The sequence below is a fragment of the Podarcis tiliguerta genome, assembly GCF_965153285.1.
Source record: "Podarcis tiliguerta genome assembly, chromosome: 1".
Lineage (NCBI taxonomy): Eukaryota > Metazoa > Chordata > Lepidosauria > Squamata > Lacertidae > Podarcis > Podarcis tiliguerta.
Window position 1 is genome coordinate 25,763,178 of NC_139534.1, and position 25,828 is coordinate 25,789,005.

Sequence of the window (25,828 nt, forward strand, 5' to 3'; positions counted from 1 at the left end):
TTGCACCCAGAGCTCAGAAAGTGTTCGCACTAATGAAATTCCCTGTCGCAAAATGCGCCTAGAACACTGGGAGTCTGGAACCCTGACCAAGTCATACAATATAACAAGGTGGTGTATGGGGATATATTTACAATAAAATATATGATTCATCAGTAGCTTGGATGCATCCCATGAATTTGATAAAATTATTCATTTGCTCCATATTACACAAAAATGGTTTTCTTTCTTCAGTGGAAAATGATGTGAGCAGAGCACCCTCTGGTGTCCTGTCACTGGTACTATGTAATATAGAAGATGCACCTTCCAGTTCCAGATAAACTCTTAGCTGACATCTGCTAAATGTATTTATCATCTTTATTTCAAGAGAGAGAGAAGGACGGGGGTGAAGGGAGATGCAGAATAACCTTTTTGTTTGCTTGCTTAATGTCTGGTATACCCCTGGAGAGAGGGAGAGAGAGAAATCTCTCATGCTTTGCAGAAGAACACCCTACAATTATCACTTCAGAAGAAACACATAAATCCAAATAGCAAGAGTCAACGGTAAGGAGCTCCCGGGTCTTCAAATTCTCTGGGACTGGTCATAATTATTATAGCTTAAAATGCTCCTATAAGCATGCAAGACACATTAACAGATCATTAACAAGGAATGTATTTTTCTCAATGGTCTCTTGTATGCAAAACTCATTTTAATAGGAAGTATCTATGCACCAAATGAAAACAGATCGTCCTTCTTTGCTGAATCTTTTCCACGGGGCTTTTCTAAACTTGTTATTTTGCACACTGGGACTCAACTGCACGCCAGCAAATTCAGGTTGTACAGTGAAAGGGGGCTTGGTGCTCATGTGAAACAACCCCACCTATGAAAAAAATATCAACTTTTTGCAGCAAGGAAATGCATTGGAAAGTGTGGGATAGCAACTGCTTGATGCAACAATGTATAACCACCCCTGCAAACAATACACAATGAACAGTCAACATCCCATGACCTCCCTTCAAACTTTGTGCAAACAAATCAGGATGAATGCTTGACAAACAGCTCTTCTGAAAGTGACCATACATCACAAAATAATAAATACAGTCATATCTTGTTTCTTGAACGCCTTGGTACTCAGACATTTTGGCTCCCAAACGCTGCAACCCCGGAAGTGAGAGTTCCAGTTTGCGAATCAATTTTGCAAGCTGAACGTCCAACGGGGCTTCCGCAGCTTCTGATTGACTGCAGGAGCTTCCTGCAGCCATTCAGAAGCCGCACTTTGGTTTCCAAACATTTTGGAAATTGAACGTACTTCCAGAACAGATTCCATTCGACTTCCAAGGTACAACTGTATCCAACTTGTGGGAGAGAAGGAAATTGAAATGTGTTCCAAATCAGGGGTGGGCAAACTTCTGGTTTCTGGAATCTTTGTGTTTAAATCAAAGCCTCAAAACCCACCCATCAGGGCCTTGTGCAATAATAATAATAATAATAATAATAATAATAATAATAATAATAATAATAATAATAATAATTTTATTATTTCTACCCCGCCCATCTGTCTGGGTTTCCCCAGCCACTCTAGGCAGCTTTCAACAGAACACTAAAAACAGAATAAAACTTCAAACATTAAAAACTTCCCTAAACAGAGCTGCCTTCAGATGTCTTCTAAAAGTCGAATATTTGTTTATTTCCTTGACATCTGATGGGAGGGCGCCACTACTGAGAAGGCCCTCTGCCTGGCATACACTTAGAATTAAAGAAACATAAATTGAATAATTTGTTTTAAATCCACAAACCGAACTCACAGTCCTTTCCACAATTATTATTTTTTTAAATCTGCTTTGGGCTACCCCACCTGCCTTGCTATTTTAATTTCATCCAGAGAGAGGGTCCTTTTGTCGTTGCTGTTGATAAGCAGCCAGGAGTCAGAAATGCCTGACCATCTCTGGGGAAATTCCCAGCAATATCCCTGCTGCCAACCCATGTTTTAGATGACAACTTAGATCAGAGATGGTGTCGCTGACTCCATCTCCCATCATCCCTGACCACTGGCCATGCTGGCTGCGACTGATGGGAGTCCAGCAACTTCTAGCCTTCACGAAATAACACTGGAGTGTGAACAACAACTGTAGTGCTGCAATTCCAGTGAAATTTCCAGGACAGCCTGAGCGTACAAGAACATAAGAACAGCTCTCCTTCGTCAGGCTACTACCAATGCTATTCTAGGCTGCATCAACAGAAGTATAGTGTCCAGATCAAGGGAAGAAAGAGTACTGCTCTATTCTGCCTTGGTCAGACCACACCTGCAACACAGTTTAAGATGGATGTTGACATGGTGTGCAGAGGAGGGCAACCAAGATGATCAAGGTTCTGGAAACCAAACCTTAGGAGGTATGGTTCAGGGAATTTTTAGCCTGGAGAAGATGAGATGGATACGAGATAGCCATCTTCAAATTTCTTAAGGGCTGTCACATGGAAAATGGAGCAAGCTTGTTTTCTCCTGCTCTGGGGGGCGGGACTCGAACCCATGGCTTCAAGTTGCAAGAAAAGAGATTCCAACTCAACATCAGGAAGTACTTTCTGACAGTAAGAGCTGTCTGCCAGTGGTCTCCTTTGGGAGGTTGTGGACTCTCTTTCGTTGGAGCTTTTTAAGCAGAAGATCTGTTCTGGATGCTTTAGCTGAGATTCCCGCAGTGCAGGGTACTGGTCCAGATTCTATGATTCCAGGCCAGTGGCCCACCTAGTCCAGAAATCCTGCTCATAGATGCCTATGAGAATCCCACAAGCTGGATTTAAAGGCAGCAACACCCTGTAGTTTCCGGCAACTTCTGGAACTTCTGGTATCAAAGGATATTCCACGAATCCTTTGCCTCACTGCACCGCTCGGGTGCTGTTGCAAGGAGAAAAGCAGGAAACCTCCACAGCAGAGCTTTCCAAACTTTTCCTGTTGGTGACACGCTTTTTAGACATTTCAAAACACAGTAATTCATTTTGACTAGCAAACCGGAGGTTAAAGTAACCCCTTTCCAGCCCCGGGAAGAGCGAGGGGAGCGTTTGCACGACACACCTACACACTGCAGCCGACACATTGATGTGTCTCAACGCACAGTTTGGAAAGCTCTGCCCTACAGCCATGTAAAGTCCATGAGATGCGCAGCTGAAATGCCTGGGAGGGTCACTTCTCAGGTGCTGCTGCAAAAGACAGGGGGAGAGGACGGCTGGAGTATGATGTCGGATTCCCATCAGCCCCAGCCAGCATGGCCAATGGTCAGAGACAATGGGAGCACCTGAGAGAGTCGGGCAACATCTGCTGGACACCAAGTTGGAGAAGCCTGGAGGAAGGTTTCCCTCCCTGGGCTGGGCTCCTACATGAATTGTTAAAAAAAAGCTCTGTTAAGGCTCTGGGGAAAGGTAAAGGGACCCCTGACCATTAGGTCCAGTCGTGGCCGACTCTGAGGTTGCGGCGCTCATCTCGCTTTATTGGCCGAGGGAGCCGGCGTACAGCTTCCGGGTCATGTGGCCAGCATGACTAAGCCGCTTCTGGCGAACCAGAGCAGTGCACGGAAACGCTGTTTACCTTCCCGCCGGAGCGGTACCTATTTATCTACTTGCACTTTGACGTGCTTTTGAACTGCTAGGTTGGCAGGAGCAGGGACCGAGTAACGGGAGCTCACACAGTCATGGGGATTCGAACCACCAACCTTCTGATCAGCAAGTCCTAGGCTCTGTGGTTCCGAATTTATAATCTGGTGGCCCTGCCAACTTCATCTTGGGGTATGATGAGCAGCAACGTGTGACGCTAGGAGGTGAGGTCAAATGACCAGAAACACTCCATGTCTTCCACCCATTAGATGACCCTCGTGGTCCCTTCCAACTCTACAATTCTATAATCTATGATCCATCTAATCTGGAAGCTTTTGCTAGTAAAGAGTGAGCCAGACTTTGCCCCAGATTGGTAAGAAGCACACACAAACAAACCCACCCAGAAGGTCACCCACTACCGAAATGCCTGTGTCTAAAACGGTGCCTCAAACCCATCCCCCCCCATACTTTGTTGCATTGCTGGATTGGGCCTGCCCTCTACAGAATCAAAGAATTGTAGAGTTGGAAGGACATCTAGCTCAACCTCCTGCAATGTCCAGCAGGCTTCCTGAAACAACTCTTGAAATGGAAAGTCGGTCCCACACAGTTCAGTGGGGCTTAATCCAAAGCGAGTGCGTCTTATATGGGATGGGGAACTTATGGGATGCTCCTGGACTGCATGGCTCTGCCAAGGGGAGCCAGAGTTCAATGGAATAACTGTTGTAGAGCAGGAGACTCTGAATCTCAGGGTAGTGGGTTTGAGCCCCATCTTGGGCAGAAAAAATCCTGCATTACAGGGGATTGGAGTAGATGACCCCTGTGGTTGAGTGAGACTGTGAATCTCAGGGTCGTGGGTTCAAGTCCCATGTGGGGTGGGAAAATTCCTGCATTGCTGGGGGTTGGAATGGATAACCCTTGTGGTCCCTATATGACATGGGGGGGGGGGCGAGAGAGCGCGCTGAAAGGTTTATTCCTCGCGCACCGCGTCTGCAGCTGCGCCTGGCTTAGGCCCGCGGTCTTACTCGTGAGCAAGCCAACGTTAAGAAGCGCCGGGAGGGTGGAAGACGAGGCTCCCCCCCCCCCCGCCCGATCTGTTTCAGGGCAGGCCTAGAAGAGGAGCGCCAAGAGCGCGCGTCCGGAACACGGCGTCACCTCGAGTCCCGCCAAGGCGCCTCCACCCCCGGCCAGGCGGCTGAGCGCTTCCCCCGGGGCGCCGGGGCTGCCGGAGCTGCGGCCACGTCAGCCTTGCGCCCCGCCCGCCTTCCCGCCGCCTCCGGTTGCGAGCCGGATCCTCCGCGCCTCTCTCGCTTCCCTCTTCCTCCGGCGCAGGCCTGCCTGCCTGCTGCCTGCCTTGCTTGCCTGCTCCACGGCTCCTGCTCGGCGCCGGCCAGCGGAGGGAAGGACCCCCAGCTCCGCCACCCGGTAAGGCTCCGGAGGGGCCCCCAGCGCAGAGGAAGCGGACGGAGGAGCAGGGACGGGGAAGGAAGCGCTTTTCTCGACGCCTCCTTCCTTCCGTCCTTCTCTCCCAAGCAACATCCCATTGGTGTTCCAAGAGCTTGCTGCGCCGCCCCAAAACTTCAGGGATTGCATTCCTTTTGTAGGCACCTTTTCCTTTGTCACCCGGGGCATCCTCTGGGTTCTCATGGCCGCACATATTTAGCTACCACCCCCATCTGTAGTCCCGTTCTCTTTCTCCCTCCCTCCCTCTTTTCTTTTCATTTCTTTCTTTCTTTCCCTCGCTCAGTGGACTCCCTTTCCTCTGCCTCTTCTCCCCGGACCCCAGTGTGTTTCCTTGCTTTAAAATAGTTACCTGGTAAGCAGAGGGCACTTAGAAATGGAGGAGGAAGGGATACAATGGAAGACATCACCAACCATAGAATTCTAGAGTTGGAAGGGATTCTGAGGGTCCTGAAGTCCAACCCCCTGCAATGCTAAAGCATCCACAGCAGATGGCCATCCGACCACTGCTTGAAAACCTCCAAGGAAGGAGAGACCGTTGCACTGGCAAACTGTCATGAATATGATGTTTTTTCTTGTTATTAATATTATTACTATTATTTGTACCCCATCCATCAGACTGGGTTGCTCCAGCCACTCTGGGCAGCTTCCCACATATAACAAAACATTAAACATTTTTTTAAACTTCACATGTCTTCTAAAGGTTGTATATCAAGCTTGCAGCCTTCTTCACTTTCAAACCTCACAGCAGCTCCTGACATAGTTTTTCAGAGGGTGTTGCGTCCGGCCAAGTTCATCCAATAGCTGCAGCTTTCATTTCAGATCGTGCAGAACCTTCTCTGCCGTTCCTCCAAGGAGCTGGAGAAGGCCTGGGTTAGACTGGCTCAGTTGGTAGAGCGCAATAATCTTATTAAAATCTCAGGGTTGTGGGTTTGAGTCCAAAGATCCCTGCGTTGCAGGCAGTCAGAGCCGGTGTGGTGTAGTGGTTAAGAGCAGTGGACTCGTAATCTGGTGAACCGGGTTCGATTCCTTGCTCCTCCACATGCAGCTGCTGGGTGACCTCAGGCCAGTCACACTTCTTTGAAGTCTCTCAGCCCCACTCAGCTCACAGAGTGTTTGTTGTGGGGGAGGAAGGGAAAGGAGAATGTTAGCCGCTTTGAGACTCCTTAGGGTAGTGATAAAACGGGATATCAAATCCAAACTCTTCTTCTGCTTCTGCTTCTTGTGGTCCTATTCGGTTCTACAATTCTATAATTCTGTACGGTGGCGTGCATGGCATATGTTATGAGGATAACAACCCTCTGAAGCTGAGAGATGTGGTGGACTGGTCCAGGGTCACCAAGTCGGTGAGTTTTGGGACTGGAGTGGGGATTTGAACCCAGGTCCTAGGGCAAGACTCTGCCTGCTGCACCACACTGGCTGTTGTGCATAGAGCCCCTTTGCACAGCCATTGAATGTGCAGCCAGCAGCAGGCTGGTCATTGAGTGTGACCCTCTCATGCGTTCTTTCAGCTCACCCAGTGATGATCCTTCCCTCCTTAGATCAAATGCAGTTGGGGCTGTAGAATTACCTCCTCTGTCCCCAAAGGCACGCCCTTTGATCTTATTTTCAGTTATTTTGCTTCACTTATTCCTCACCTGCCTTCCCATAATAGAATCCAAGGTGGCGCTCACAAAGTGCTCAGGTGGCCCTCCCACACCATAAACTGGGAGTGGATAGTTTTACAATGGTTCTGTTATTGCTCCTGTATTCTTCCTGTCATTTTAATTATTATTATTATTTCATTTTGCTCTCTCAGATTCCTTCAGTACCTGCTTCTTTCCACTGCTCCTTTCTTCCCTCGCCAGGATTTTCTCCCCCCCCCCCACCCCACCCAAATGACCCAAGCCTAAATGGTCATTTCCTTGCAATCACCTCCTCCTCTGGGCTTAAAATGGTAGGATTACTGTCTTTACTAGTGGCTGTGCTTTTTAATAGCAGAAATCAACAAGTGGTGGTGGTGGTGGTTGTTTTTGGATTCTACCCTTGGAAAAGCTTTGCTTTTTATGTTGTCCTGCCTGAAGCATAAATCTGGCCAGCACAGATGCTCTCAAGGGGATTGTATTGGGGAAGAACATGGGAAGAGCCTGCTGGATCAGGCCAATGGCCTGTCTAAGTAGAGCATCCTATTCTTACAGAAACCAACCAGGTGGGAAAGCTGCAAGCAGGATTCGAACACAGGACAACTCTCCCCCACTGTAGTTTCCATCAACTGGTATTGAGAGTATTACTGCCTCTGACCAAGGAGACAAAGCATAAACATCATAGCTTGTAGCCACTGATAGCTTTACCCTCCATGGATTTTCAATGAGCCATCCAAGTTGTTCATTGTTGACAGATACCTACATCTGTAGCAAGAAAGTAACAATTGCCAAAGGCAAATGTTGCGTATTTTCTAGGTTTTAGGGAACAACACGTTAAGGCAGCCTTTTAAATGGCTCCACAATGTTACTACCGTAGTTCATTCGCCTGCATGCAATATCCTTGCCACCTGTTTATGCATTTTTAATTCCAATAATATTTATAAACTGCCCACTTTTTAACAAAGTACCAAGGCAGTGCACAATAAAATCGCCTAAACGTAATAAAGCTATAAAACTGTATAATATAGAAGTAATGCCCAACACTGAATCAAATTAATGCTTGACCAAACTACCAGGCTAGTACTTAAATCCAAAATGAATTTAATGTGCTTTAAAAACTCTTAATGTAAAATGTCGACAGTCTTCTACCCCATTTCCTTCCCTCCTGGAAACAATTTATTGCAAGTGGCCTTGTAACGGGAGTAGGATATTTGTTACGTAGTTAAAGATTAAGGTCACACTGATTTAAAGATATAAATATGTGGAACTAAAGGTGAAGATCATAAGACTACATTTGTGGAAATCCAAGAAACATTTAGTGTCCCTCAGTGATTACCAGTGAGTAAGAATATCACCAGTTGCCACCACATGCCCATATGCCTTTAATAGCAGTATATGAAACGAGTCCTTTGTAAACGAAATGCTATTTACTGCCTGGGAAATGAGATGTCACAAAATGAAACTGCGTTCATCTGCAAGTGTCGCTGTGAAGTGACTAGGACTCTGCATTTACCGTATAGCACAGACCATCTGAAAACTTCTGTCTTCCTTTTAGGCGCTGTCTCTTTGAAGAACCCAAGTGGGCTGCCTCTGGACCATGACAGCAAACATCCCATGAGAAGCTTTTTCAGAAATATATTCAGTTATTTGGCTACGGCACTGTGAATTGTATTGGTCTCCGAGGCTTGCCTCGCTCAAGTACTCAACATGGAGCCATTGTTACCCAGAGGAAAGTGCCTCACAGACTTGAAAAGACTCTTTTTGCTGTCACTAGTGTTAGTATATCTGATAGCTTTCGTTTCTCCGGATCAAGACTACTACGGTTTACTCGGAATATCCAAAGAAGCAACAAGTAGAGAAATAAGGCAGGCTTTCAAAAAATTAGCGTTGAAGTTGCATCCTGATAAGAATCAGGTAGGTTGCCTGGTCATGGAAAGACTTTTTTCAATTAGCCAAGAACATTTCAAGATTGAAATGTGTTGAATTGCAATGTTTGTTTGTTTATTTGTTTGGTAAACGAACGCTAGGAAGTTTTTCTCTCTTGCAGAATGATCCGGAGGCCCACGAAAACTTCCTGAAAATAAACAGAGCGTACGAAGTGCTGAAAGACGAAGATCTGCGAAAGAAATATGACAAATACGGAGAGAAAGGTCTGGACGACCAGCAGCAAGGAGGCAGATATGAGAGCTGGCACTACTATCGCTATGATTTTGGTAAGATAACATGCTTGTGAGTGGGGCGCAATTGTTTTGTGCTGTTTTCCCTGCCCGGAATTAGCATAGCTTTGAAAGTACACAGTAGCCAGGCTGGCACACAGTTAAAAGAGCCAACGAGGACTTAACTGTGTTGGCCTGTGGCCGCTGCAAGGAGGTACACTGTGTGTCCTTGGCTTTCTTAATTTAGTCTGATTCTTAGGGACAGGACAGCCTTTATTCCATTCTTTTGCTAAGTGCCCTTTAGAGTTGGTTCTTGTTCCTACTCCTTAACGAGACTCAACCAACACCTTTTTTACTCAACAGCTTCTCAGAGCAGGAAACTGTAACTAGTTCTCCTGCCGCTCGCTTAAAATTGGTTTTTAATGTTTTGAAGCTGACGTGGCTAGTCACCTGGCAACCCTTGGGCACTAGCCAGCCTGCAGGATCAGGGTACAGTGGTACCTTGGGTTACATATGCTTCAGGTTACATACGCTTCGGGTTACAGACTCCGCTAACCCAGAAATATTACCTCGGGTTAAGAACTTTGCTTCAGGATGAGAACAGAAATCGTGCTCCAGTGGCATGGTCGGCCCTGTTAGTGTGCTTTAGGTTAAGAATAGTTTCAGGTTAAGAATGGACCTCCGGAATGAATTAAGTACGTAACCAGAGATACCACTGTATTAATATTTTATCGGTTTCAAATATAAAGAAATAAAGTGATGCAAAGGGAGGAAAAGAGCAGAAAAAGGCCCAAAAATGTGTAGAAAGAAGCAACCTATGAATATATGAAAATATATGAAAAATACCCTAACCCATACATTCGTATATAAATTTGATATTATTATCCTGATGTTATTATACAGTGGTTTTCAATCGGTGTGCCGTTGCACTCTGGGGTGTGTTGAATGATATCCAGGGGTACCACGGGCAACACTGGCCTCTGTCCCTCTTTCCTTCCCTCCCTCTTCTGATGGCCTCTTGCATCTCTGCCTCCCAGAGGCTTGCACAGCTGTTTGTTGCAGCAGCCCTGGCTACAAGCTCCCCAGACGAATGCTGTCTCTGGGGTTGGCCAGGAGGTGCTCCCCAGGCCTCTGTGGGGCAGTGTGAGGAGGCACCTCTCTTTGGGGCAGGGGGTGCAGCTCAGAGATCAGGGGGGGCAGCTGCAGCTGCCCAGAGGACTCCCAAGGAGAGAGGAGAAGAGAGGAGGCTGAGGGCACCCTCCACAAGGTAGGGGTGAGGGGCTGCCACCTCTGCAGGCAAGGGGTGACATAACTAGGCTCCTGAGCCCTACAGGGGTGCCGCAGAAAAAGTGTAGTTGGTCAAGGGAGCCGTGGACCCAAAAAGGTTGAAAACCTCTGTCCTAACACATATGGAAATATTAATGGCCTACTACATTTTGTATAAACCCATTTCAAATATTGTCATATTTATCCAAACAAAGTCTATGTCTGTAAGCAGTCCATTCATAAGCTGCAAGTGTTATCATGTAGTCAATCCATTTATTAAAGGGGACCATACCTTTATTCTTCCAGTCTCTTGGCTACCATTAGAGTGCATAGAATCCATTTTCGTTGTCCCGTTGTTAACTCCCATACAATAGATATATCGTTCAGAAGAATGTTCTCTGCTGAAAATTTTAGCTTTTTCTGGATGGTCATAATTATACAATCCCACACTTTCTCCCCAAAATTAGTAAATATAGTCTTGTAGCCACCTCACGTAGGTAGGCTTTAAGAAAAATGAATTTAGCTAAATCAATTGCTGAGCAGTTGTGACCAGAATAAGAGGGTCTTATTCTGAATACTGCACCTTTTTGTATAGTTTTATGCTGTGAAAGCCCCTTCACTCGCCAGCACGAAATTCCTTCTCACCATTTGCTATCTGGTGCAATCCAAGTTTATGTACAATGACGTAGCAAATGCCATTTTATTATTCAAATGCCCTTGTTGTTGTTTTTGAATGCTCATGGGGTGTTTCTTTGACAGGTATTTATGATGATGATCCTGAAATTATAACGCTGGACAGAGGAGAATTTGGTAAGTCATGATGTTCACGTGGTTTCCAGGCACTTTTTAATTTATTCAGAGTGCATAATTGCGCCACCTCATCCTTTCCTGGGAGAAAATGTTACGTGGATTGCAAAATGTCAACCAGAGTGACTATGAGAGCTCGGTGTTCAAAGGCAGCGTTTTATTTCTTCCCTGTGAGTCATTTGGCTGTAGAAACTTTACAGCACTCATTGCCTCAGTCTCTGTGGAAAGCAAGCAACACCTTGACAAAAAAGGGAAATTATTCCTGCTTTTTTTCTGAAGTTCCGCTCTGCCGTCTTTACAGAAATTTCCTTTAAGAAAGGCACTTGAGTTATTTCTACTTACCAGTTGTTCTGCTTTTCTTACTTAAGATATATTTTGAATAGGTTTTCTTAGTGGAGACCACTTTACTAATTTGGGGTTGGGGGTTAACTGTATCATGATCCTACATTTGGTTTAAAGAGAAAAATCGGACTTTGATAACTTACCGTATTTATTGCACCATAACACTCACTTTTTTCCTCCTAGAAAGTAAGGGGAAATGTCTGTGCGTGTTATGGAGGAAATGCCTACGGGTGGCATGCCTACGGATTTTCCTCCTCTAAAAACTACATGCATGTTATGGTCGGGGGCGTGTTATAGAACGAAAAAGTTTCTCCTCCTCAGGAAACAACTCACGGATAACTAAACATCAGTTATGTGTTTGCATTTCCTGTTCGTGTTTGACCAGGGTTATTTGCAGAATTGAATGTGTTTGCCTAGCATGATAACAACACACTTGTGCACACAGTGAGAGTTTCCCCACCCCTGGTATTTGAGCAGTTGACAGATTTTATGCTTTTTACATTCTCTGTATTTCACGGTCATCCAGCATCTGATCTGGCCTAAGTGATAATGTTGAAACCGAATAGGCCCTTTTTTATAAATAACAAAAGTAGTGGCAATTTTTTTGCTAAAAGCGGCTTTTGGCTCGTATTTCATTCCTTCATTCATTCACTTATTACCATTTTGCCCTGCCCTTTCTCCAAGGACTCCAGGCAGACCAGTTTCACCCTTTCCTTACAGTGGCCTACACCGCTCTAGCTCATTGCACTAAAACAGGGATGAGGAGCCTTTTAAGGGCCACATTCTCTCAGGGGAAAGGAGTTGGGGGCCGCATACCAGCGGTGGTCAGGGCTCAACCCAAAAAGGTTCCCCTTTTTCTATCCGTCCAACCAACCATTCTCTCACACACAGACCTCCTTCCCAGCCTGTCTCTCTCTGGGACCTCCAGATGGAACTTACCCCCAACCTCTCTCCCCATCCATTCATACTCCCTCCCCTCTCACACAATCCCCCACCCTCCGCCAGCCTCAGCAGATTTCCTCTCGGCAGTGGAAGGGGTGAGGGAATTCAGCAGCATGGGGTCATTTGAGGTGGGCTTAGGGGGTGAAATGTACGTGTTCGTTGACAATATCACTGCTGCTTCTTTTTCCCCTTCCTTACCTCTGTTCGTCTCTGCCACAAACAGACCATGCTATGCATTTGGTGAAATGGATTTTAAGGCACAAGTACATGCACACTCGAAAGATGGGTTAAATTGGCACGGTTATATGTGGCGGAACTGTTCCTTCGTTGCCGGGCAACAAGAAACTGAGTACGGCAGTCATTTCCCTGTGCATGACTTACTCAGCTCTCTGCGGTTTTAAAGACCAGGATTCCTCACACCCCCAAGTTCCCCTCAGTTTTACGCAGAGGCAGTTTTGTTATGCCCCTTTCAGGGGTAGGGAGAGGAGCCCTTTCCACAATGTCCACCCCTTTGAAATATTGGGTGCTCTTGCCTTTTTTTTGAGATGCTCTCTTCAGGCAGAGTTTTCTGCCAGCATTCATGTTACATAAAAACACATCAAAAGTCTGGGTTTACAAGTAGCTAGCTCAAGGGGTGCCCAAATGATGCCCATGGTGTGTCCCATTGTGTCCACCACAACCTGCTCTTGCACGTATGAACAGTATCAGGGACTCACCGCTCAAAAATTAGTGAGAGACTCTTGGCTCTTTCTTCTCAGTTCGTGTTTGCACTGGCTTGGGCCCTGCTGCATGCCTCCGTGGCAGCCATTTTACATTATGCCACAGCCCCACAGCAGCCATTTTGTGACTGTCACACAAAATGTATTGTAATGGAGGAAATATGGTTTAAGATTATGATTAATGATTTATATGGATTGATAAAGGAAGATCAATTTCATTTGATTAATTGGGAAAATAGGTAAATGTCTGGACAGGAATTGAACATGCACAGTCAATGGAAATGGGAATGGATGGGAAAGTATTAGAAATTAAGAAAAAATATTTTTCTGTAAGCAGCGAAGGAGGGAGGGAAAAGAAGCACCTTGAAGGGGAGTGGAAAGTCAATTTAAAAAAATTGTGTTAGATTGGAATTAATTTGTTGTTAATTTGTTTTTTTAAAAATGGAAAACTAATGAAAATTATTGGGCAGAATTTTGACCCTTTTAAATATTGCTGTTCTAGATGCTGCTGTTACTTCGGGAGAACTGTGGTTTATCAATTTCTACTCCCCTCGATGCTCCCATTGCCATGATTTAGCACCGACGGTAGGTATAGGTCAGCCCATGCATGCTGCTTTTGAATGCATTCCCTGGTTTCCTTGGGCAGAGACCTTGGTGGGGAAAGGGGAAGACTCTTACCACGGCATGAGAGTTGAAGGGTATGCGAGAGCTGCATTATTTTCTTGCCATTGACCAATCTGTGGCTCTATCACTAACGGTTGCAGCCTGGTCTCCCATTCTGTGCAAGCATAGACACATCTTCACACTTTGGCAAGACTACAGGACATTGGCATTCACATTGGCCATCCTTAGGGTCATCAGAACCTGCCTTGTACTCAACCAAACCATGGGTCTGTCTACCTTAGTATTGTCTACATTGACTGGTAGAGGCTCTCCAGGGTTTCAGACAGGGGGCAGGATTCTCAGTCCTACCTGGAGATGTTGGGGATTGAGTCTGGGGCCTTCTGCATGCAAAGCAGATGTTTCTACCACTGAGCTACAGCCCTTTTCAACAAGCTCTGCAAGGAGTTGAACCAGAGATTCCCCACTGACATGGAAAACATGAGGGCGGAAAGAATAAGATCCTGCAGGGATAATCAGAATGGTGGGCACAATGCATTGACCTTCAACTTCGGTTGGGTTCTTAACTATTGCGATAGAATTATATGCATGCTGGTAAGCAAGCATTTTAAAATTCTCTTGGGAGCATTTCAAAAATGAATCACGTTTTTTGGTAGAAAAAATAACCTGGGCTCTTGCATTCTTCCCCCCACCCCCCAAATCAACTTGGAAGTGGAGAGAATTTGCTAAAGAAATGGATGGATTAATACGTATCGGAGCTGTCAACTGTGGCGATAACAGGATGCTTTGCCGGAATAAAGGAATCAATAGCTACCCAAGCCTGTATGTGTTTAAAACTGGAATGGTAAGCAAGCAAATATTTGTTCTCCTCCAGCACCCATCCTGGGCAGGTATAGGAGTCCCAGTCCATTGAGGATTATTATTATTTTTTTGAGGACCCCAACTTATTTCAGATTTAGGGACAGCCACCCATGAGGGTGGGTTGGCGCTGTGGGTTAAACCACAGAGCCTAGGACTTGCCGATCAGAAGGTCGGCGGTTCGAATCCCCACGACGGGGTGAGCTCCCGTTGCTCGGTCCCTGCTCCTGCCAACCTAGCAGTTCGAAAGCACGTCAAAGTGCAAGTAGATAAATAGGTACCGCTCCGGCGGGAAGGTAAACAGTGTTTCTGTGCGCTGCTCTAGTTCGCCAGAAGCGGCTTAGTCCTGCTGGCCACATGACCCGGAAGCTGTACGCTGGCTCCCTCGGCCTGTAAAGCGAGATGAGCTTCGCAACCCCAGAGTCGGCCACGACTGGACCTAATGGTCAGGGGTCCCTTTACCTTTACCTTTACCCATGAGGCCAAACGTAGTAAGTTCTAGTAGGACAACCCTAGAAAGCAATGTTGCCCAGAGAAAATGTTAGCACCAAAAACCTGGACAGGAATGGCTCTAGGGCAGTATGTTTTCTGAATCCTTTTAATAATTATGGTGTTTTTGTTGCGGGGGGGGGGGGGGGGCGGGCAGGCAGGGATGCTCTGTAGATATTACATACATTTTTACACCTAAGAGCTAAGGTTAGATTCCCAGATTTTCAAAGTATAATTTGAAGGATGTTGGGACTCTGGTTGGTTGTTTGGTTGTTTAGATGGATGGATGCATGATGTAATTCAGTGCGTTAAGTATTGGCTAATACATAAATTGCATTATTGGTTAAAAATGAGATGTGTTTCTCTTGCAGAACCCAGTGAAATATTTTGGAGACAGGTCCAAGGAGAGCTTAATGAGTTTTGCCATGCAGTTTGTCACAAGCACCGTGACAGAATTATGGGCAGGTAAGCTGCTGCTTTAATGTCAAATTATTTTTAATTTTGCGCATATTTCAAACCCTGAAATGCCAATAGCCAATAGTGGGCAACAGATAAGTTAACCTAAACCTCTCTCAATCAGATCTTAAGAAGTGTAGAAAGGATCAATGTCATGCAACAAGTAGTTTATGCTAAGTCAAGTTTTTGAATGAATGAAAATAGGTGCATATCCCCTAAATGGCTGAGGCAACCCAACCAGATGAGTGGGGTATAAAAAATTAAATTAAAATATGGAATTATTTGTTTTCTGTTTTTCAGGAAATTTTGTCAGTGCTGTTGAAACTGCATTCGCTTCTGGCGTTGGCTGGTTAATAACTTTTTGTGCTGAGCAAGGAGGTGAATATATACATGTGTACCTTTTTCAGCTATTAATACCTAAATTTATGCTTGGTTGCTAGCCTGCTGTGCCCCATTTCCTATTGAGATTGTTAAAACACATCCTCTTTTCTCTATGCTAGTTGACAGAGCTTATCTTTCAGAAGCATAGATATATTCCTGGCTGCCTCTGGAGGTTCCCTCAGTCTCATCAGAACCTGCCCTACCATTAGGCAGATTCGAGCAAGCAGCAGATGTTGCAAGGCAGGGGTAGCAACAAAGTGTTAGGGAGGGAGGTGTCTATGCCTTACAGCTCACATATCTTGGTGCCCTCAGGCGCCCTTGCAGGATGCTGCCCCTTTGTCAGGCTCGAAATGAGAGCCATCTGTCAGTCTGTTGGCTGGTGTAATTAGGGAGCCGCCATCTTGTCATTTGCCTCAGACAGCAAAATGTATTCAACAGGCTCTGAAGTTTGTTTTTTAAGCAAATGCCTGTGCCGTTTTCAGACCTCCAGTGCAAAATTCTACTCTGCCCCTCTCTGCAGATGTGAAGGGGAAATGAAACTCCCCTGACGGGCAGAGGTGTGTGTGTTGATGTCTTAAGAGGTAACGTTCATGTTCCTCATTTCAAGAGAGAGACAGAGGAAGTGGTACCTTGGGTTACAGATGCTTCATGTTACAGACTCCGCTAACCCAGAAATAGTACCTCAGGTTAAGAACTTTGCTTCAGGATGAGAACAGAAATCGCACGGTGGCAGCTGGAGACCCCATTAGCTAAAGTGGTACCTCAGGTTAAGAACAGTTTCAGGTTAAGAACGGACCTCCAGAACGAATTAAGTTCTTAACCTGAGGTACCACTGTACTCTCCAGATTTTTCTGGGTTAGATCCAGACTTTGCCCTCTGCAAACGGAAGGTTATGTTTTTTCCATCTACAGATGGCATTTGATTCTCCCTAATGGAAAAGGAGGCAGCTTTTTCCAATTCTCTCACAGCCCCCAGTCCCTGAACTCTCCAGTGCAGATTTTTGGAGAGTGGGAGGGAGAGATCAGCAAAACTCTCCTGGGGGGGGGGGGATTCTGCACCTAAGGCAGCTTCTCTGTGACTGCATGTGCCAAATTTAACCTCTTTATAGAATCACAGAATTGTAGAGCTGGAAGAGACCACAAGAGTCATTTAGCCCAGGAACCTGTTGCCCAACGTGGGCCTCAAACCCACAACCTTGAGATTAAGAGTCTGATTCTCTACCGACTGTGCTATCCCAGCTTTGCCCTTAAGTAAAAAGTCTTTGCCAGCACCAGAGTTGTTGTTTTTTACCAAAAGCCTCTATTTGTTTGTGCATAGTTGCATATATATAGATAAACATGAACCCGATGAAAAATCTTGTTTCTCAGACATCTATTATTGTCATTTTCTAGATTGTCTGACTTCCCGAACACGCCTTAAACTGGCTGGCATGTTGGTAAGCGGCGTTAGATTTCAAGAATTCTCAAATGGCGCGCGTGAGTCGGGCGAAGTTCAATGCTGCTGAGTCTCATTGACTTCCAGCGGAGAGGCATAATAATTATTCCACCAAACGTTGAAAGTGCTTAACATTGGGACATGCCCGGTTTTTTTGTTTTAATTAGGGTGTGATTCACAAAACAAAAATGCAAAGCGTGAACTGAATGGTGGGGTGTGTGTTGTTCTTTGATGCCCTCTGGGTGCCTGTGCAAAGAAAGCTAACCTGCCTCCATCTATCTGATCTCATGTTGTCTCGCTTGTCTTGCTACAGGAAGGCCTTGTTAATGTAGGCTGGATGGACTGTGCCACCCAGGGTGAGCTTTGTGATAATTTGGATATCTCAACTAGCACTACCGCATTCTTTCCGCCCGGAGCCACTTTAACTAATAAAGAGAGAGGAGGTGTTTTGGTATGAGTCGCTTTACGATTGGTTTGCATATCCGTGCGGTGAGGTGGCGGCGGTGGTGAAGGGAAAAGTGCCCCCCCCAAAAGAAGTTGTTTTACATTTTAATTCCTCATATGTTGCTGGCCCCCAGAAGAGAAATTGAATTATGTGTCTTAGAAAACATCCTATCTGTAACTCTAGATGCTTGATTGTACTTTCTCTGTGTTCTCTTATCACTGAAACATTTTGATGCTGTCCTGAAAGCACCAGAATTCACCCTACATACCTGCATCTTACACATTTACACTTAATATAGACAGCTGCTGATACTGGACGAGGCAGTTTGTTCATTTATTTCCTTAATTTATGTGCCACCTTCTTCCTTCGTGGAACCCAGGCTGGTTCCCAGGAGGCCACCCATCCAGGCACCGACTCCAGTGGTTCTCAACCTGTGGTTCCCCAGATGCTGTTGGACTACAACTCCCATCATCCCTGAGCTCTGGCCTTGCTAGCTAGGGGTGATGGGAGTTGTAGTTCAACAACATCTGGGGACCCACAGGTTGAGAAAGGCTGGTAGACCCAGACCTGCTTGGTTTCAGAAAAGTGGTGGCCTTGTGTGTCTTCAGACCATCCCCTGAGCCATAGCTATCTGCCATATAGAACACCAGCTAAGGTTACTGCTGTTGCCTGCAATACAAGTTGTATTGGTGTCTCTTGTTATAAGGCAAGACTCCTTTTCTTGCGTGGGAGTGTGCTGTGATCTTGATTGGTACATGAAACCGGGCTTCTTTTGATGCTTGTATTTTTATTTAAAACGAACCTAAAAAAGGAAGGGCATAATCTAAGCAGAGGGTCACACTGATTTTAACAAGGAAAGCAATCCAATTATGAAATCCAATCGGAACCAGTCAGAATTAAGCACTGACTGGGTCGTGCCCAAAGCAAACAACCACTTGGTTCCTTACAGGGAAAGAATATTACATGATGTGCTTATAAGCATGCTTTGTTAAATATTAGATAGAAATTTATTTGTCATTGTCCGTATATACACAGTATACACAACAACGAAAATCAAACACCCACCCAAAGACCGGCTTCACATACACATTTGCACGTACCTCCAACACTCTCATCCCATTCAGACATAATCTATAAAACATACATAATCCAGAATATAACATGACCTATTAAAAGCATAACATGACCTAAACCCTATTCCAAACATCCCAAAGAAAACTGAGGAAGCAGTATATTTAAGGGTTAGGTGCGAACTCCATCATAAATTAATGCTGCTTCGAGGGTAGTAGACCTGTTACAAACACTAGGCATAGTTTCTGCAGTGGTACATTTTCAGGACTGTCGGTATGGTGCTTTTGAGTTTAAGATGCTTGGAGGCTCACAGCCGTAGGGTGAGTCTTGTTCTGCCTTTGGGTTCAAAGTTGGCCAACTCCAGGCTGTGACACAAGACTGCTCCAGGTCACCAAAAGGAGCTCTGAATAAGCAAGAAGGCTCTGAATAACCCAAGTTAACTCATAAAGTGAAAGGGAAAAGACACCTTCCTCTTCTAGGAGCCAGCAACAGGCATCTTCCAGGAGAGATCTTGAGCGGTGCTGGTTGTTCTGCCTGTCTAGTACTGAAACCATTTATAGGTGCAGATGAGGAGGAACATGTAGCTGGCAGCAGTTCTGCTGTTTCTAGACTTCCCTCCTACCCAGGGTCATTTCAGGCAGTGCATGAGATGCTTTGAGGGATAGGAGAGTGACGGAAATAGACTGGGCTGGATGAGGATATAATCCTCCTGCTCCTTGTCTGTGCACTCCTTCCATCTTTTTAAGCCGTCCTCCAAAGCCACCCACAGTAGCCCACAGTAGCTTCTGGAATTCTGTTATTTATTTCATTTATTGATCACTTCCCCGTGAAGCACCCCGAAGTGATGTACAATATAACGGCATATATGAAGCAGTTTATATACAGTTAAAACAACTGCACAGATAAAACATTCCTTTGAAAAACAATCAGAAATAGAGAAACTGTTTAGAGCAACAAACAGTGCCTACATGAATGGAATTGGTTCAAGTCCCAGATCCAATTGGGGGAAAGATTTCAGAAGGCTTGTGGAAAGAGGAATCTCTTTCGCAGGCACCAAAAAAACGAAAGCGAAGACGCTTGTTTGATGTGCAGTGGGAGGCAGTTCCAAAGGGTAGGTGCCACTACACTAAAGGCCTGATTCTAACATCAGGCAAAACAGAGCTCCTGGTAGGATGGTTTCTGCAGGATTCCCTCTCCGGCAGAATGCGCTGATCTGTTGGGTATGTAGGGGATAAAGCAGTGTATTATAAATACAACACAAGAAAGGATAAAACTCACGGGGCGATTTCCCTGTCTCTCTAGTTCCTGAACACTTTGGACGCAAGAGAGATATATTTGGAAGTCATGCAGCACCTTCCAGGTTTTCAAATGATCTCAGCGTCTTCATTACAGGTAAAGCGTGTTCTCATCTTGACTGCATTTGGGTGTCATGCTGAACCTTGGTTCAGAGCAGGAGATGGGAAACCATAGTCCTCCAAATATGGCTGCAAGAGACTGGTAACTCGTAACTGCTGCCTCCCACATTGTTTTTGCTGCATTAGTAGCACCAAAGTGACCTCTCCGGGGCACAGGCGTGGGCAGTGGGTGTCGAGGTGCTGGGCTGTCCAGATTACAAGACACACACACACCTGCCTCACTGATGTGGTCCAAAAGAAATCAGAGCAATATGTTTGGCACCAGCTTGGCTGCAGGAGCTACCAGAAGGAAGTGTGCAAGGTGCCATCCAACCATATTAGGGACTCCACTCTGGATTTGTGTAGGGTTTACTCCTCAGCCTTTTCTTCTGCCAAAGATGTCCCACAAGGCACAGTGTTTGTGTGTGTGCATGTATGTGTATAGGTAAAGGGACCCCTGACCATTAGGTCCAGTCGTGACCGACTCTGGGGTTGCGGTGCTCATCTCGCTTTATTGGCCGAGGGAGCCGGCGTACAGCTTCCAGGTCATGTGGCCAGCATGACTAAGCCGCTTCTGGCGAACCAGAGCAGCACATAGAAACGCCGTTTACCTTCCCGCCGGAGCTGTACCTATTTAACTACTTGCACTTTGACGTGCTTTCGAACTGCTAGGTTGGCAGGAATGTATGTGTATACATATATATTTTAGTTTCTGATTTCACCACAATCTTGCCATGAGTATCTTCTGGGATATAACACAGAGTTCTTTAGCAAAACATCAGTGTTGTTTTGCGCCATCCCAAGTACAGTCGTACCTCGGAAGTCGGAACGCCTTGTGAGACAAACGTTTTGGCTCCCGAACGCTGCAAACCCGGAAGTGATTGTTCCAGTTTGCAAACGTGCTTTGGAACCCGAACTTCCGTTGCAGCTTCTGATTGGCTGCAGCAGCTTCCTGCAGCCAATCGGAAGCCATGGCTTGGTTCCTGGACATTTTGGAAGTCTGTTTGACTTCCGGAACAGATTCCGTTCGACTTCTGAGGTACAACTGTATTCTGAAGTTCAGCAACTTGAATTGGGGCAAAATCAAAGAATCCATTTGATCCCTCCCTCTTTTCTTGCTTGATTTTGACTAAAATCTGCAGTTCTATAGAGCTGTGAGCAAGCCAGTTTCTTATTCTTCTAACGGATGGATGGATTTGTCTTTACCTCTTAATTTCTTTTTCTCCTCCCTTTTTAAGGATCACCTTGCCCATCACCGATGGCTGATCTTCTTTCAGTTTGGTGAGACTGGCAAGTCAGATGGCCATGACCTTAAAAAACTAAGTTACCTCCTTAAAGCAGAAAATATTCAGGTGAGATAAGGAGAACCTGTGAAATCGATGGATATGGGTGGGGTGGAGCTGGGGACTTGCCTCAAAAGAATATTATTAGGCTCAATATCTCCCCCCCCCCCAACCTGCAGAGCTACGTAGTCTCCTTTCACTTGAGACCTCATCCTTCTGGCTAGGCCATTGTTGAGACACTTGTGGCATTACAGATGTTGGAATGCATATGTTGGAATACAGCAGTGCTGATGGGAGGGAGTCTGGAGTCCAGCAAAGTCTGGAGGGCCACAAGTATCACATCACTGACCTAACCCACATTGCTATATTTTTGTTTCAATGGGAAAAAGTAGACAGACTTAATAGCCTTCATGAACCCTTTAAATGCATTGCGAGAAGTGTGTATTAGTGATATTTAATGGATAAATTATCCTAGGGTCGTAACAAACAATTCACTTTTCATTTCACAGGTTGGCAAGTTTGACTGCCTTTCTGCCCCAAACGTTTGTAATGATTTGTACGTTTATCAGCCGTGCGTTGTAGTCTTTAAAGGAAGGGGAATAAATGACTATGAAATTCACCATGGTAAGCGACTCTTACGTAGAAAAGTGACAGGATGTAACAATCTTCTGGTGCCTCTAAATCTTCCTTAGGGAGTTGCTACAAGTTTCAAACATCTGCATCTAAGTCGCGTGCACACACACACACACACACACACACACATGAAAAGCAGCGCCAAGTGGCTGTGTCAGCAAAGGAATGGGAGCGGGAGGGCTGACCCCCCCCATACACACACCAGCCATTTTTAAACCCCCAAGGACTCCTCCTTCCCAACCCTCCCCCCCCCCACCACCAAAACAGTTTGGAAAGTGACATTTTGAGGCAGAGAAACCACTCAAAATCCTAGCTTCCCAAAGCTCCCTTTATTTTATTTATTTTATTTTAGGAATGGAGAGTTTGTTACACACATCCCCATGTAATAATGTCTGCCCCTTAGATACGCTTTTAGTCTGAAGGATGCTTGCTTACACAGTGGAACCTCAGTTCCCGAACGCCTCCGTTACTGTACTGTTTGACTCCTGAATGCCGAAAACCCGGAAGTAAATGCTTCCGTTTTCGAATGCTTTTCGGAACCCAAACATGCGACGTGGCTTCTACTGAGTACAAGAAGCTCTTGCAACCGATGGGAAGCCGCGCCTCAGTTTTCAAACATTTCGGAAGGTGAACGGGCTTCCGGAATGGATTTTGTTCGCAAACCACTGTACAACTCTGATCAATTTCTAACAAATTACCTTGCTTTGCCCTGTGTTATACTGTTGGGAGGTTTGCTCTTTCATTTTTCCAGAGCTAGAATTTTGGTTGGGGTTTTTGGCCAGTTATTTTTATTGGTTTTCCATAGTGCAAAACAAAACAAAACAAATTAATACAAATGTTATATAAATTTCAAAGCTGACTTCCCGCCCCCAATGTTCCCTCTATTTTCCTCCCTCCTTTGCTGCTAGAACTTTGATACTTGCTAGCTTCATGTTTTTAACATTGCTTTATGATTTTCACTCTGTTTTTATACACTGCTTGGGTGTTCTTTAAACGCAGAGTGGCTTATGAATTCATAAAGAAATAAATCCCCCTCTGCCTTTCACAAAGAGCGCTGATTTCTATTGTGATCATCCTGGGAATTTCTGAAGTATGAGTGATTAATATCTGACATGGCTGACTGCCACTTAAACATACCAAGCCTCATTTGGGAGGGGAAGGATCTTGTAAAACTCAAAGCCCTTTGAGTTGAATTCCAGCAAAGTCATCCTTGGACTAGACTTACTGAAATCCGTGGTGAGTTCAATGGGTCTAAGTCCAAGGATGACTTAGTTGGATGCAACAACCCTATTGCCTGTTAAACTGGACTGAAAAATAATTACATTTTTTGGTCCTTCCCTCCCCTTATTTTCCATCCTACTTTACTGAGCAAATAATAGGGAGCTAACCCTCACGAACGCTTTGTTTTCTTTTTCTTTTGAAGGAAAGAAGATTCTGTATGACATAGTGGCTTTTGCCAAGGAAAGCGTGAATTCCCATGTCGTCACTCTTGGGCCTCAGAATTTTCCTGGCAAGGAGAAGGAACCATGGCTTGTTGACTTCTTTGCACCTGTAACTATTGCAGCACCTCGTTCTCCCATAGAGATGTAGGCTGTGTTGCATCCAAAACTATTTGGCTGTGAATGGAACAAAAGGACTTCACCTTCCTTTTTTCCTCGCCTTGCAATCTCCAGTGCACCTTCAGAATTTGTTCCAAACGGTTGGGGGACGTTCTGGAGCGGATTTGGGGGGGAGAATGGGCTGAGGGGAGAGAGACGGAGAAGGTGAAGTCCTGTTGCTTGAGTGGAAGTCCATCCTCACAATGTAGCGGTTCCTCCCACTGTGTTATTATAACCGTGAAAGTATTTTCAAAGCTTCTTTTTCTTTGGCAATCACTCGTAGCCGAGTGTCTTCCATGAACAGTGAGTCCGTAAGTGACTGTGGAGGCCAATTCTGGATCCACACGTCCTTCCACAATGGGGACATAGGTTTCCAGGCAGGAGTTGATCACGGTGAGGGTTTGCCAAACATGCCTTCGTCTTAGCGCATTTCTCCTTTTCGTCCTGAGTTTGAGCATCTTCAAAGTCCATGACACCTTTGGTAAAGGCTGTTCTCCAATTGGAGTGCTTGTAGGCCAGTGTTTCCCAGTTGTCTGTGTTTATACTACTTTTTTGGTGGGATTTGCCTTGAGAGAATCTTTAAACCTCTCTTGTTGACCACCAGCATTATGCTTTCCACTTCTAAGTTTGGAATAGAGTAGTTGCTTTGGTAGACAATAATCAGGCATCTGGACAACATGACCAGTCCAATTCTAGACTGGCATGTAGAAATGTTTCATTCCACAGTTTTTTGCAACAGCAGTGTTTCCTGCTTTAACCTGGTTAGCAGAAGGCACTTAGAATTGGAGGAGGAAGGGAAACAATGGAAGACATCACCAACCATAGAACCATAGAATTGTAGAGTTGGAGTGAGGGTCATCTAGTCCAAAAAACCCCACCTGTATTGCAGGACTCTCAACTAAAGCATCCATGATGCATGGCCATCCAACCTCTCCTTTAAAAACTTCAATGAAGGAGAGTCCACAACAGACAGTGGAGTCTGTTCCACTGTTGGAACAGCTCTTGCCATCAGAAAGTTCTTCCTAATCTTTAGTTGGAATCTCCTTTCTTGTAACTTGAAGCAATTGATTTGGCTCCTCCAGTCCGGACAAGAGAAAACAAGCCCTTTAAATATTTGAAGATGGCTATCATCAGCGCCTTGCTGCAAGACCATGTGTCCTGTATCTAAGGCATCCCCAAGAGCTACCTGTTTCATCTCTTTAGAAAAACTCAATGGAAAGAGCTCACAACCTCTTTGGGAAATTCTGAACTGCTCACGTAATTAGGAAGGCCATGTTGGCCTTTAGTCTATATCTGTCTGCAGCATAAGCTTGTGAACAGTTGTCATTCGTCATATCATTTTAGTCAGAAAATGGTTTATCATTTGTTTTGGGGAGAAGATAATATATAGCTCTCCTACCAGGCTTGTGGGGAGAATCTTGGAAGTGCAGGAACCATCCAGCCCCACAATCTTCTAGGCTCACACCAGCAAGGCAGAAGGTGGGCTGTTGGTGTTTCTCCATGGAGTTTTCATCTTCTTTTGTGGGCTGATGTGTTTCCCACCCAAACTTTTCCTCCTATTGGTCCCAGTAGGAAGGGAAATCGCTATGTCATCTCCAGGGTTGGTATACTTCCCCTTGCCCCTGTTTTCGGATCCAGCCCCTAGCACACACCCCTTTTGACAATACCACTGTCAGATCACCAGCTGAGTGGCAAGGGATTGGAGGTGTCTGCCCTCGCACTGGGGGAAATTAGCAAGGGCAAACCCCTTTTGGTGCCTCTCTTGCTTCCTTCTCGGGGGATGAAGAGGGAGATCCCAGGACACCCTTCTGGGAGCCATAGGAAATGTTCTATCAGTGTCTAATATCTGAGAGTAAGAAATAATTTTCTGTATTTGGTGAAAATTTATATTTGGTGGTGGTTGTTTTTCCTCTCTCTCTCTCTTCAGTGGTGTCCCCCTTGCCGAGCTTTGCTGCCGGAACTGAGGAAAGCATCAAAGCAACTCTATGGTCAACTGAAATTTGGCACACTAGACTGTACAGTTCATGAAGGGATTTGCAACATGGTAAACTGCAAGTTTAAATATTTCCCCCACATAAACATAGCTTTGTTCCGGTTTTGAAAAGTGAAAGCCCAATTGTTTTGCAGTCAAAGTGATGAAAATTAATTGGACCGCAATTCATACAAAATCCCCACTGTGTGCGCCGGCTTATGGCACCTATAAGTCACGTTAACTTTTTTTGTAAGCCGTTCGCTGCTCTTTAACTCCTGCATACTTTTTAGCTCTCACAGACATGAAACTCCATGGACTTGGG

At 45.4% G+C, this 25,828-nt stretch overlaps 1 protein-coding gene across 2 annotated transcripts in view; it reads left to right on the forward strand.

The window, feature by feature from the left end:
- The first annotated feature begins 4,662 nt into the window (after positions 1–4,662).
- DNAJC10 (DnaJ heat shock protein family (Hsp40) member C10) overlaps positions 4,663–25,828 on the forward strand; it is a 28,622-nt gene continuing 7,456 nt past the window's right edge. Inside the window, exons 1-15 of one of the 2 annotated variants that reach the window (XM_083408083.1) lie at positions 4,663–4,981; positions 8,195–8,553; positions 8,687–8,852; positions 10,821–10,871; positions 13,374–13,456; positions 14,205–14,336; positions 15,211–15,304; positions 15,596–15,673; positions 17,068–17,111; positions 17,424–17,561; positions 19,929–20,018; positions 21,259–21,372; positions 21,813–21,927; positions 23,360–23,487; positions 25,462–25,578. In XM_083408083.1, coding sequence (XP_083264209.1) covers positions 8,347–8,553; positions 8,687–8,852; positions 10,821–10,871; positions 13,374–13,456; positions 14,205–14,336; positions 15,211–15,304; positions 15,596–15,673; positions 17,068–17,111; positions 17,424–17,561; positions 19,929–20,018; positions 21,259–21,372; positions 21,813–21,927; positions 23,360–23,487; positions 25,462–25,578 — 1,557 coding nt within the window. In that variant the 5' untranslated portion in view covers positions 4,663–4,981; positions 8,195–8,346. Of the gene's footprint in view, positions 4,982–6,913; positions 6,954–8,194; positions 8,554–8,686; positions 8,853–10,820; positions 10,872–13,373; positions 13,457–14,204; positions 14,337–15,210; positions 15,305–15,595; positions 15,674–17,067; positions 17,112–17,423; positions 17,562–19,928; positions 20,019–21,258; positions 21,373–21,812; positions 21,928–23,359; positions 23,488–25,461; positions 25,579–25,828 lie in introns of those variants that run through there. The other variant, XM_083408084.1, reaches the window with a different exon arrangement.